The sequence below is a fragment of the Sinohyriopsis cumingii genome, chromosome 16, assembly GCF_028554795.1.
Source record: "Sinohyriopsis cumingii isolate HCF-2022 chromosome 16, ASM2855479v2, whole genome shotgun sequence".
In the NCBI taxonomy this organism is placed as follows: Eukaryota; Metazoa; Mollusca; class Bivalvia; order Unionida; family Unionidae; genus Sinohyriopsis; species Sinohyriopsis cumingii.
Genome location: NC_142976.1, coordinates 19,287,727 through 19,301,738, shown reverse-complemented (window position 1 = coordinate 19,301,738; position 14,012 = coordinate 19,287,727). Strand labels below are relative to the sequence as shown.

Sequence of the window (14,012 nt, the reverse complement as noted above, 5' to 3'; positions counted from 1 at the left end):
ATAACCTAGAAAACAATGTAAAATGCATAGCACAGACCCTGACTGATGCATCTGATTGAGGTCTATGCTGTCCACTTATATGCATGTTATAACCAAACTAATACAGTGGTCCCCTTCTTATATGGCCAACCCTTCTGCACCAGGAAAGTGGCCTTATAAGGCGGTGGCCTTCCCGGAGGGGGACTAAATTTTCTGTGAGAAGCATATGCAATGTACGTAGTAAGAAAGCTACATACTTCAAAGCATTTAATATCTTCATTTAATATCTTTGTTTAAAAGTAACATTAATTATTAAAAGGTTCTTTCTTGTTTTAATAACAGACTTATTTCAACTGAATATACATTAATAGTTCTTATTTTTGACATAAGCATGATATGCAATGCGCGTGGATATTGTTGTTATCTAGGTACATACATAATTCTCTTTTACATTTGCTCCATTTTCCCACTGCTGCTGAATAACCTCCTTATCGGTTACGACATTGTTTATTCTAGTCTTTTCAGCATACAATTGTTTTATTTGAGTCTTTTCTACATAAAATTGTTCGGCAAGTCACCCCACCCCACCACACCCGATGTCGTCAAATAAATAACTGACTTTCTTGTAAAGTAATATGTCTCTGTTTATGTGATGACATATCAGTGTTTGGTAATGATTTATTCGGATGTTGCTAACTGTATGCGATTTAATTATGAAGGTGAAACTTTTGTAGAGTCGACAAAATGCCTTTTTCATAAAGGAAGCAATAAACGTATTGTCACATGATTTTTTGGTCTTTGTCTGGTACTCTGTTTTGTTCAAGGTTAATTTCTCTCTGTGTGTTAATCCACAAAATATATATTTAGCCTATGCTGACCATGTTATGATCTTGACAATTATGTCCGGTTGTAATCATCAACGAGAAGAACTCGACAGATGTGTGAAGCCCAAAACTCTATAACATTGTTGAGCCCATTCTTGCAAATGTCGGCTTTTATAGATAATGATATAATATTAATCTTAGTGTTACATGTACTTTAGTCAACACTTCTTTCAGTAATGGAAACCTGATACTGGGAGACGGGTATCAATGGTAGAGATAATCTGATTATGTACCTTACACATGATATGAAATAATTATTGGTTCTGGACACATTTGAAATAAAAAGCGGCCGCTTGTGAGGGGAACAGTTTACATTTTTGTACTAATATGCTGGCCGCTGGTCGTGTTAGAAGGGGTGGCCATTCTTGAGGGGTACTTTTGAACACAAACTTGTTAGTGCCAAGGGATTCTGTCCGTAAGAAGCAGGTGGCCGCTCTTCTGGGGGGGGGGGGGGGGCGCTAGAGAGGTGGACCATGTAAAATGTATATAAAAGACCCCAACTGATGCGTGTGAGTGTGTGTGTGTGATTTGGATTTTTAACGTAGCTTTAACAATTTTTCAGTCATTTCACTACAATGTCTGCAGTGTGGCAGCAGTTTATAGTGATGTCTAGCACTGGGGCATTATGCTGCAGATATGTAGTATGATGTCCCACCCAATCACATTATTCTGACAACAGGCTGACCAGTCTTAACACTAACCTCTTAATGCTGAGCGCCAAGCGAGGCAGCTGTTAGTACCATTTTTATAAGTCTTTGGTATGACTCAGCCAGGAATCGAACCAATGACCTCCTGCATCCGAGGCGGGCGCTATAACCACTAGGTCACTGGAGCGGTCCTAACTGATGCATTTTATGACATCGGATCCAGGTATATGCTGTACACCTGGGTGTGTTGTTTTCAATGAATAAATACAGTAAATTGCATAGCAAAGACCCTGACTGATGAATTATACATCACCAATCCAGGTCACTGTAAAGTACCTTGTACAACAAGGGCTGTTATAAATAACTTAGTAGATACAACCAATCCAGGTCATTGTAAAGTACCTTGTACAACAAGGGCTGTTATAAATAACTGAGTAGATACAGCCAATCCAGGTTATTGTAAAGTACCTTGTACAACAAGGGGTGTTATAAATAACTGAGTAGATACAACCAATCCAGGTCATTGTAAAGTACCTTGTACAACATGGGGTGTTATAAATAACTGAGTAGATACAACCAATCCAGGTCATTGTAAAGTACCTTGTACAACATGGGGTGTTATAAATAACTGAGTAGATACAACCAATCCAGGCCATTGTAAAGTACCTTGTACAACATGGGGTGTTATAAATAACTGAGTAGATACAACCAATCCAGGTCATTGTAAAGTACCTTGTACAACATGGGGTGTTATAAATAACAGTAGATACAATAAAATGCACAGCAAAGACCCTGACTGATACATTGCATGACAGCAGATCGAAGTTATGCTGTACGCACTTCGGTGCATGTTGCAAATTAATACATTCACTAAAATCAGGAGATGTTAAGGAGACTTGCAGTTTACTTTTTTAATCAAGTCTTTATTCAAGATACATATCAAGTCATCACTCAAGTTACATATCAAGTCATCACAAAAGTTACATGTCAAATCATTACAAAAGTTACATATTAAATCATTACTCAAGTTATACCTCAGGTCATCACTCAAGTTATGTACCAAGTCATTACCCAAGTTACATATCAAATCATTACTCAAGTTAAATCATCACTCAAGTTACGTACCAAGTTATTACTCATGTTACATATTAAGTCTCTACAAATGCTATAGCACATAAGAAATTAAATCAGAAAGGATAAACACAGGCAGAAACCTTCTACTGCAGCTCAACTTGTCCAACCATTACCATTGGCTGTTATCAATCTTACTGTGTTAAAATGGTTGAAATGACAACATAGCAAAGTTTCTTATCTTAATTCCCATGACATAAGCAGCACCTTGATAAGCAAATTGTCTGGTATATTGCATATATACACACATCTTAAAAACTTGTATGCATGGTAGATTGCATTGCTACATAAGTCTCATAAAATGGCATGTCCAGTACATTGCATTGCTATGTAAGTCTCATAATCTGGCATGTCCAGTACACTGCATTGCTACAGAAGTCTCATAAACTGGCATGTCCAGTACATTGCATTGCTACCCAAGTCTCATAAACTGGCATGTCCAGTACATTGTATTGCTACATAAGTCTCATAAACTGGCATGTCCAGAAAATTGCATTGCTATGCAAGTCTCATAAACTGGCATCTCCAGTACATTGTATTGCTACATAAGTCTCATAAACTGGCATGTCCAGTACATTGCATTGCTATGTAAGTCTCATAAACTGGCATGTCCAGTACATTGCATTGCTATATAAGTCTCATAAACTGGCATGTCCAGTACATTGCATTGCTATGTAAGTCTCATAAACTGGCATGTCCAGTACACTGCATTGCTACATAAGTCTCATAAACTGGCATGTCCAGTACATTGCATTGCTATGTAAGTCTCATAAACTGGCATGTCCAGTACATTGCATTGCTATGTAAGTCTCATAAACTGGCATGTCCAGTACATTGCATTGCTACATAAGTCTCATAAACTGGCATGTCCAGTACATTGCATTGCTATGTAAGTCTCATAAACTGACATGTCCAGTACATTGCATTGCTATGTAAGTCTCATAAACTGGCATGTCCAGTACATTGCATTGCTATGTAAGTCTCATAAACTGGCATGTCCAGTACATTGCATTGCTACATAAGTCTCATAAACTGGCATGTCCAGTACACTGCATTGCTATGTAAGTCTCATAAACTGACATGTCCAGTACATTGCATTGCTATGTAAGTCTCATAAACTGGCATGTCCAGTACACTGCATTGCTATGTAAGTCTCATAAACTGCCATGTCCAGTACACTGCACTGCTATGTAAGTCTCATAAACTGCCATGTCCAGTACATTGCACTGCTATGTAAGTCTCATAAACTGGCATGTCCAGTACACTGCATTGCTATGTAAGTCTCATAAACTGGCATTCCAGTACACTGCATTGCTATGTAAGTCTCATAAACTGGCATGTCCAGTACATTGCATTGCTATGTAAGTCTCATAAACTGGCATGTCCAGTACATTGCATTGCTATGTAAGTCTCATAAACTGGCATGTCCAGTACATTGCACTGCTATGTAAGTCTCATAATCTGGCATGTCCAGTACATTGCATTGCTATGTAAGTCTCATAAACTGGCATGTCCAGTACATTGCATAGCTACATAAGTCTCATAAACTGGCATGTCCAGTACATTGCACTGCTATGTAAGTCTCATAAACTGGCATGTCCAGTACATTGCACTGCTATGTAAGTCTCATAATCTGGCATGTCCAGTACATTGCATTGCTACCCAAGTCTCATAAACTGGCATGTCCAGTACATTGCATTGCTACATAAGTCTCATAAGCTGGCATGTCCAGTACATTGCACTGCTATGTAAGTCTCATAAACTGGCATGTCCAGTACATTGCATTGCTATGTAAGTCTCATAAACTGACATGTCCAGTACATTGCATTGCTATGTAAGTCTCATAAACTGCCATGTCCAGTACATTGCATTGCTACATAAGTCTCAAAAACTGGCATGTCCAGAAAATTGCATTGCTATGTAAGTCTCATAAACTGGCATGTCCAGTACATTGCACTGCTATGTAAGTCTCATAAACTGGCATGTCCAGTACATTGCATTGCTACGTAAGTCTCATAAACTGACATGTCCAGTACATTGCATTGCTAAATAAGTCTCAAAAACTGGCATGTCCAGAAAATTGCATTGCTATGTAAGTCTCATAATCTGGCATGTCCAGTACATTGCACTGCTAGGTAAGTCTCATAAACTGGCATGTCCAGTACATTGCATTGCTACGTAAGTCTCATAAACTGACATGTCCAGTACATTGCATTGCTACATAAGTCTCAAAAACTGGCACGTCCAGAAAATTGCATTGCTATCTAAGTCTCATAAACTGGCATGTCCAGTACATTGCATTGCTACCCAAGTCTCATAAACTGGCATGTCCAGAAAATTGCATTGCTACGTAAGTCTCATAAACTGGCATGTCCAGTACATTGCACTGCTATGTAAGTCTCATAATCTGGCGTGTCCAGTACATTGCATTGCAACACAAGTCTCATAAACTGGCATGTCCAGTACATTGCATTGCAACACAAGTCTCATAAACTGGCATGTCCAGTACATTGAATTAACTATTTGTTCTGGACACATATTAAAATAAAATGTGGCTGCTTTTAAGGGGCAGATTTTAAATTTTTGCACAAGTATGCTTGCCACTGGCCGCATTAGACTGGTGGACTTTCTTGAAGGGTACTTTTGAAAATAAACTTGTTAGTGTCAAGATATTCTATCTAAAATAAGTGGGTGACCACTGGTCAGGGGGGCCATTCAAAAGGGGGACCACTATATTTGGAAAATAAGACATAGTTTATACCAAAAAGCAAACAATCTGAATAGAGAAAGCTGTTTATTGGCATTTATTCGCAATCTGATAATAGAATAAATATTTAGCCATTAAAATGGGTCAAGATTGTTGTTGTTGTAGGGTTTAACGCCATTTTTCAGCACATGATAGGCTATACATGGCAGCCAGTATTAATGGTGGAGGAATAACCCAGGAAAACCCCGGAAAGAACCTCTGACCCCTGAGAAGCTACTGGCAAGCTTTCTCACATAACCACATTGGCTGAATCCGAGACTCGAACCTACACAGACAGAGATGAGATGGCAGTGATCCGTAACAGAGAGCGCTTTAGACCACTTGGCCACTCGGGGCCCCAAACTGGGTCAAGAAAAGTGGATGTTGGGTCAATCAAAACAAATAACAGGGTAGTACGAATTTGTTTTCAACATGCCCTGCTTGTATTAAGACATAAGACCATGCAACATTCTATCTAGTTTGTACAGGATCACACTTTTAGGCTGACCTCATGCTAAAATATCCAAGTAAATTACCACAGATTTTTATATATGTATTTCTCAGGGTGTGTAAATATTTACCGTCCCAAGGAATATCGATGTATGAGGATCCAATTAAAGTGAATAATTGCCATTTAAAGGTGTGTATAATCAAATTGTAAAACGTTTCACCCATGACTGAAAGAATTCTGAAAAACCTACATGCCCCATATGACTTTTACTATTATCATAATTCATGCATTTAACAGTCTACCTTCCTTCCCAATTCATTTGAAATCTCTGCTGTTAACAGGTGACTGCCATATCTGATGCAGCAAATGGCTCTCTTTTCTGCTGTGCTCAGTTTTAAATGAAATTAGCAATTAAAGTCATTTTAATATCTTTATCTGAATATGGTACTGACCCTTATAAAGTTATTTCTGTAATCACTTTTGGAAGATTATGTGTTGTATAAAATATATCTTGATCTACCATATCAGGTCCTTCAATTGATAATAATTACAAGGATATAGGTCACATTATATCCTCAGTTCAATGAGAGCTCAGTATAAAATGGCTGAGAAAACTTCCCTACTGTTGGATTGAGAGTTCAGGAAACATAAAAATAACTGCATGATGCTTGGTTGCTCACTTGAGAATGGAAGCTAATTAACGTACCATCTCAGCTGCACTTTTCCCACAGTGATACAGAAATAAATAGACTGTTTGGATTGTTAATCCTGTTTTAAATGGTAAGCTATTGGATTTACTTAAGTGTAACACACACCTAAATGCAAGCAGCATGGAACCAGATCTACAAGTGCATAATTAATCCGAAGACACACAAAACAAACCAAGCAGACTGTTAATGCAACAGCAAATATGCAGACCATGAAAATATGCATGAAGGTCTGCCGACCCAGAAAATGTACCAGCAAATATGTAGACCCTGAACAAGTGCCAGCAAATATGCAGACAATGAAAATATGGCAGAAGGTTTTGCAGGCCATGAAAATGTGCCAGCAAATATGCAGACCATGAAGACGTCCTGCAATTATGCAGACCATGAAGACATCCCTGCAAATAAGCAGACCATGAATATAATATGACAGCAAATATGCAGACCATGAAGATGTCCCTGCAAATATGCAGACAATGAATAAATATGACAGCAAATATGCAGCCCATGAATATAATATGACAGCAAATATTCAGACCATGAAGACATCCCTGCAAATATGCAGACCATGAATATAATATGACAGCAAATATGCAGACCATGAAGATGTCCCTGCAAATATGAAGACCATGAATATAATATGACAGCAAATATGCTGAGGATGAAAATGCACCAGAAGACATGCAAACCCTGAAAATGCACCAGAAGATATGCAAAGCATGAAAATGTGCCAGCAAATATGCAAACCATATAAATATGCCAGAAATACTCAGACATGGTAAATGTGCCAGCAGACATGCACAGCACACAGCAAAGATCTTGTTAATGCACAAGTAAATACACAGAACCAACAATGTAAAACCTGAAAATATGCCAGCAGATAAAAAAAGCATTGTAGACTGATATTGCACCAGCAGACAGACTGCAGATAGTGTAGACTGACCATGATAATGCACCAGAAGATAGGAAACAAATAGTATATGACCCTGATAATGCACCAGAAGATAGGAAACAAATAGTGTAGACTGATAATGCCCCAGAAGATAGGAAACAAATAATATAGACTGACCCTGATAATGCACCAGTAGATAGGGAACAAATAGTATATGACCCTGATAATGCACCATTAGATAGGAAACAAATAGTGTAGACTGATAATGCCCCAGAAGATAGGAAACATATAGTGTAGACTGATCCTGATAATGCACCAGTAGATTGGGAACAAATAGTATATGACCCTGATAATGCACCAGAAGATAGGAAACAAATAGTATATGACCGTGATAATGCACCAGAAGATAGGAAACAAATAGTATATGACCCTGATAATGCCCCAGAAGATAGGAAACAAACAGTGTAGACTGACCCTGATAATGCACCAGTAGATAGGGAACAAATAGTATATGACCCTGATAATGCACCAGAAGATAGGAAACAAATAGTATATGACCCTGATAGTGCCCCAGAAGATAGGAAACAAATAGTGTAGACTGACCTTGATAATGCACCAGTAGATAGGGAACAAATAGTATATGACCCTGATAATGCACCAGAAGATAGGAAACAAATAGTATATGACCCTGATAATGCCCCAGAAGATAGGAAACAAATAGTGTAGACTGACCCTGATAATGCACCAGAAGATAGGGAGCAAATAGTGAGTTGGATTTGGATATTTTTAATGTAGCTTTAACAATTTTTCAGTCATATTGCTATGGTGTCTGCAGTATGACAGTTTATAGAGATGTCTAGCTCAGCATTAAGACGTTAGTGTTAGGACTGGTTGGCCGGGTGTCAGGATCATGTGGCTGGGTGGGACATCATGCTACATGTCTGTGGCATGATGCCCCAGTGTTAGACATCACTATACTGCAACACTGCAGACATTATAGTGATATGACTGAAACATTATTAATGCTTTATTAAAAATCCAAATCACCCACACAAACTGCACACCTAAATAAATATATACATGACTCTACATGCAATAGTCTATGAATAAATTACCAAAACACAAACCCTAACCTAATGAAGCTGAGGTTACTACAAATCACTTAATCATGAAATATAGGTCACAGTGACTCTTTTTTCAATACTAGTTGAAATTCTCTTCTACCACATTCACATATCAAGTCACGTGTCTCTACCAGTAAAAGTGTCTGCTAAAACCCAACTGCAATCTCTAACCTCAGAATTAATGATATAACCGAACAGACACACAGACAGATGGAATGTGCAGACAAAATGACTTAATCCAACAATCAGAATTACTTTCCAATCTGGTGAAAACAGGGAGGCAATAAAAATAATGAAGTAAGGTGACAATGCATTTACATATCACTGGCAATATGACTGCAAAGTGTCCCACTGCACTCAATGATAATGGTTACCATACATGCCAACCCCTGATGATGAAAAAGTGTAATCCAAGTGGACAAATAAGATGAATCCAAGCAGAAAAAGAGGAATCCACATATAACATGCTAAAAATTCAATGAACAATGATTTATTTGCCCCTCTCGTCTTTTAACATTCTTTACTGCTTCAAGTTTTCATATGTAGCAATTTTAGCTTTAGAAAGCAACAGATTATCATGTTGCATTTTAAAACACTTTGTACCAGCTGAGACCATAAATGTTTTGCACACCAGTAGAACACTAAGTACTGAGTTACTGAGCCTTTATCTGAATTCAGTTTTTTGTTGTTAATACTGAACAATCTCTCACAGTCAGCATTAGAATGGTAAAGAACCAATATTCCTTTCATAACCCGACAAAGAAGAGAAAATTTATATCTTCCAGTGATTGGGTCTTTTACCTGGGAAATAAGGTGCCATTGCACATCAACTCTATCTGCATTAAGTATACTGTCAGGTAGAAACCCAACATGATATTTCAGGAATTATCCTTCCAGTTGATCCAAGGTAGACAACGGTGGCAATTGAAAGGGATATCTCTTGACAAAGAATCTAATACTTTTGAAGCTTTCTCTCATTTACAATTACACATTTAAAAGCACTTCATCTCCATAGGGGAATTTCTGGAGCATGTAATCACAGGCTGTAGCATAATAAACTCTAACATTATCATCAAACACCTTCACAGCTAGAGTACAATTGTGTTCAATGAATTCTCTTGCTTCTGCACCAATAGCAAGATCTTCATTATCTTTCTAGTAAGAACTCAGTAAATAACACCTCTACATTTATAATATTCATGACCGCACTTGAGTTCCACTGTAAATAAGAAGTTACCTTAGTACTGGAGTTCGTAAGACAAGCTAATTCGATGAATTTCTTTGTTTTCAAGTGTTTCTCCACATCAAATTTACCACCATGCCCAATATTAAAATCGTTTCCATGCAGACTGCAATGAGCATGATGCTGCCCTAGAATGGAACACTGTATTATGCCGTTCATGTATTCATCTTTGAATCTTTGGAGGATTTGGGGTTTTTTTTGTCTTTTCTGATCCATCTGTGAAATTCTTGGAAAAAATATATATACTCTAACACACATATTGACTAGAATACATCTGAAGACTTTTAGCGCCAAAGAGTAAAATTCTTTCCACACGGCCTGCAATAGACGTTACGTGATGCTGCCCTCATGTCTTCATCTTTGGTGAATTATGTTATATTTGGTTTTGTTTATTTTTTGCCTTTTTCTAATCCTTCTGTGAAATTATTTGAAAGGAGATATTTTTGGTTTCATACACTCATTAACTAAAATAAATTATACTTTTTAGTGCAAAATAACTATAGACTGGTTCTGTACTAAATATGAATTAGAACAAAGAATCTGCGAGTAAAGATTAAAAATTAGAAAACAAGTCTGTTCTCTCCTCACTAAGCCCACACAGTGGCTATAAATAGAATACGAGGTAGAAAGTTTGAAAGTAGAATCAGCATGTTTCTTGGTAATTGGATAGTTGCTATAAATAGAACATAATATTGTTAGGAAAGTGCGTACTCTTAAATTGTAGTTACGTAGAAGCCTTCTTTTCTAAAATATGGTCTGTGGGATTAATGGGATGTTAATAAAAACGAGAAAACAAATAACTGATTTTTTTGGGAAGGTGAATATACCGAAAAAGCATAATCCATATACATTTATGCCTAAGGCATAATTTAGTGAAAAAAAGCGTAATGATTATGCCAAAAGCGTAATGGTTGGCATGTATGGGTTACTGATTTATAGTTTTCAATCAAATGACAGTTGGTGAAAAACTGCTACAGCTTAACAATACATAAATTCTTACTGTGTAACTTGTTTTGCTTTCTGCTGTTGCGTCTTCAGAACAGTATCACTTTCCTTACTCATAACAGTGCTAGTTCTGGTCTGGGAAGTGCTAGGTCTGGATAGACTGGAATTTGTCAATGGCATGTTACTTTCAGTTGACCTTTCTGCTTCTGATGCTACTGAATGGACCTCCCTCTGACTTGACGAGCTGCTAAAAATAAAAAAGGGTATTTACAAATAATGCCTTTGTGTGGTCAATATATTGTATTGCTGTACTGATGTTAATGAGGTCTTATTTTAGATTACATTCGATCATTTTTGTCCACATGACTGATTTTCAGAATTAATTTCTGTAACTTTGCATATTATGTTGACAGTTGCTTAGTGATGTAATCTATCCCTCTGTTTTAGTGGTCAGCAGAATCTTCTTTAATAGAAATTTATTCATCTGATGTGGAGCCATACAAACATTGAAAGTCGATGTCTCCATACATTAAGATACAAAATGTCTTCCCTCTTGTTACTGCATGATAGTGTTAGTATTCCACATTAATATCTTTTATATCTGGACAAGTTAAACAACATTGAAGAAAAAAGCTCTCCATGTAAAATTTAATACATTTTATGACAAGTATTAATTATTCTCAAATATTTACATAATTTGCCTATTGTTCCAACAGAAGAGGTCAAACAAAATCGGTGAATAACAAAGTAAGGTATTGCCCTCTACATCAAAAATCTTTGGCATAAATTAGAACAAATGAAATTGAGATAAGATGCGTGTGAGAGTGATATTAGGGCTGTTCCATTTAAACATACATGGTACCCGGGGAAGGCAGTTTAAAAATATATATGTTAGAGTAATAAGATTTCTGACACAGAGTTTATATTAAAATAATAAGAAAATGTTAAACTGCATCTAATGGTGCTTACCCCACTTAAAAAGTGCCTTTCCTGGGTCCCATGTATGTTTTAATTAAACAGCTTTTAGCTGTCCTTTCTACTCAAGATCTCACAGTGATCTAATCTGGAAGGGAAGATCTGATTTAGTGCAGTTAAGGTCAACGATTTTACGAATGTCAGCAATAAGAAATTACTCTGTCTATGCTGATATAAGGGCTGTGCCTCTAAAACATATTTCTGACCAAAGGAAGGCACTTTAAAAATGAAAAAGTCACCCATAGATGCAATTAGAATTTTATATCATTTTCAAATGAACTCTTTTGAGTAATCAGGGTACCCTGGGATATATTTTTTTAAAAAATGTATGTTTTAGTGAAACGGCCCTAAATGCCACCTAAATGTCAAATGGAACAGTCTACATCCACCTAAATGTCAAATGGAACAGTCTAGAGGCCAACCCCTGGCAAGGAAAAAGTGCAAGCCAAGTGGATAAAAAGAGTAATCTGAGCAGGAAAAGAAAAATCCACTTGTAACATGATAAAAATTCAATGAGCATATGTACAAAATGATTTATTTATCCCTCTGGACATTTATCAACAAACACTGCTTCAAGTTTTCATATATAACACTTTGAGGTTTAAAAAGCAACAGACTCTCATAATGCATTTCAAAACACTTTTTACCAGCTGAAACTATGCCTATTTTGCACACCAGTATAGCACTAAGCCCTGTGTTACAGAGCCTGGATCTGAATTCAGTTTTATTTTTGTTAACAATACTGAACAATCTCTCACAGTCAGCATTAAAATGGTAAAGAACCAATATTCCTTTCATAACCTGACAAAGAAGAGGAAATTTATATCTTCCAGTTATTGGGTATTTTAGCTGAGATATAAGATGAAAAAAATCAATTCTGTCCGCACAAAGTACATTGTCAGGTAGAGTGCCAACTTGATCCTTCAGGAGTTCTCCTTCTAATTTATCAGCAGCCTTTACCGCAGCATGGTGCATCATGTGACAGACAACCTGATATGTACAATGATGGAGACATTTTTCAAAATATAGAAGGCAACTCACTTATGAATTCCAGTCATCACTGATGCAGTTTCAGCTGAAAACCCCATACAGTTCTGCCAACTTAGGTTTATTCAAAGCATTATCAAGCAAATAAAAAAATATTTTCTCCAGTGGAATCTACTGTTAATTCTGGTAATGAAAGAAGAGCACTCTGGCTTTGCCCTTTTCGTTGTCATGGTCTCTTACACAGACCAAGTTCAACTTTTTTTGTCATAATCATTACTCCTGTCTGTTGTAACACTAAATGGCCCAATTTTCATGGCTTCTACAATTTTAGGTGAAGTATCTTCTGCTAAACACCTAACAATATTAGATGATTTTGTTCTTGCACGTGCACATTTTCTGCAATTTTGGAATCAGGAAACATCCATTTGAACAAAGAACCAATATAGTCTACTACCACTAGGAGTAGTCCATGTTCTATTAAGAACTCAGTACATTACACCTCTGCATTTACAAAAATTGTGTCCACAATTTAGATCTGCTGTAAAAAAAGAAGTTACCTTAGTATTGGAGTTAGTAAAACTAACTAATTCAAGGTTTCTTTGTTTTAACACCATGACCAATATTAAAATCCTTTCCACACAGCCTGCAAGGGGCATGAAGATGTCCTAGAATGGAATGCTGTATTGTGTAATTCATTTATTCATCTCTGAATCGGTTTTTTGTCTTTTCCTAATCCACCTGTGAAATTATTTGAAAAACATTTTTGCTCTAACACACGCATTGACTAGAATAAATCTGACTTGACTTTTAGTGCCAAATACCTACAGACTGGTTCTGTATCAGATATGAATTAGAACAAAGAATCTGCGAGCAAAGATTAAATGTTAGAAAACCAGTCTGTTCTCTCCTAACAAAGCCATACAACTGCCATAAATAGAACATAATACTGTTAGGAAAGTGCATGTAAGTCTACAGACAAGCGTACTCCTATGTCATAGTTACATAGAAGCTGCCTTTTGTAGAATACGGTCTGTGGGATTAATGGGATGTTAATAAAAATGAGAAAACAAATTATTCTGGGGGGAGGGGGATATACCAAAAATGCATAATCCGAATATATTTACACATAAGGCATAATTTAGTGAAAAAAAAGCATAATGATTATGCCAAAAGCGTAATGGTTGGAATGTATGGAAGAATCAAATCCAAAAATAATCCATGAATAAATTTTAGAAGTCCTAATACTGAAATGTTCTAACTATTTCAAGTTCAAGTCCCGACAAAGAATCCTAGATGGTAGA

At 36.7% G+C, this 14,012-nt stretch overlaps 1 protein-coding gene across 6 annotated transcripts in view; it reads right to left on the bottom strand.

Moving 5' to 3' along the window:
- LOC149780025 (uncharacterized) overlaps window positions 1-14,012 on the bottom strand; it is an 86,352-nt gene that overhangs the window by 22,702 nt on the left and 49,638 nt on the right. For 5 of the 6 annotated variants that reach the window (XM_089936773.1, XM_089936775.1, XM_089936776.1 and 2 more), the window contains one exon: window positions 10,805-10,996. In XM_089936773.1, coding sequence (XP_089792899.1) covers window positions 10,805-10,996 — 192 coding nt within the window. The remainder of the gene's footprint in view (window positions 1-10,804; window positions 10,997-14,012) is intronic. The other variant, XM_089936774.1, reaches the window with a different exon arrangement.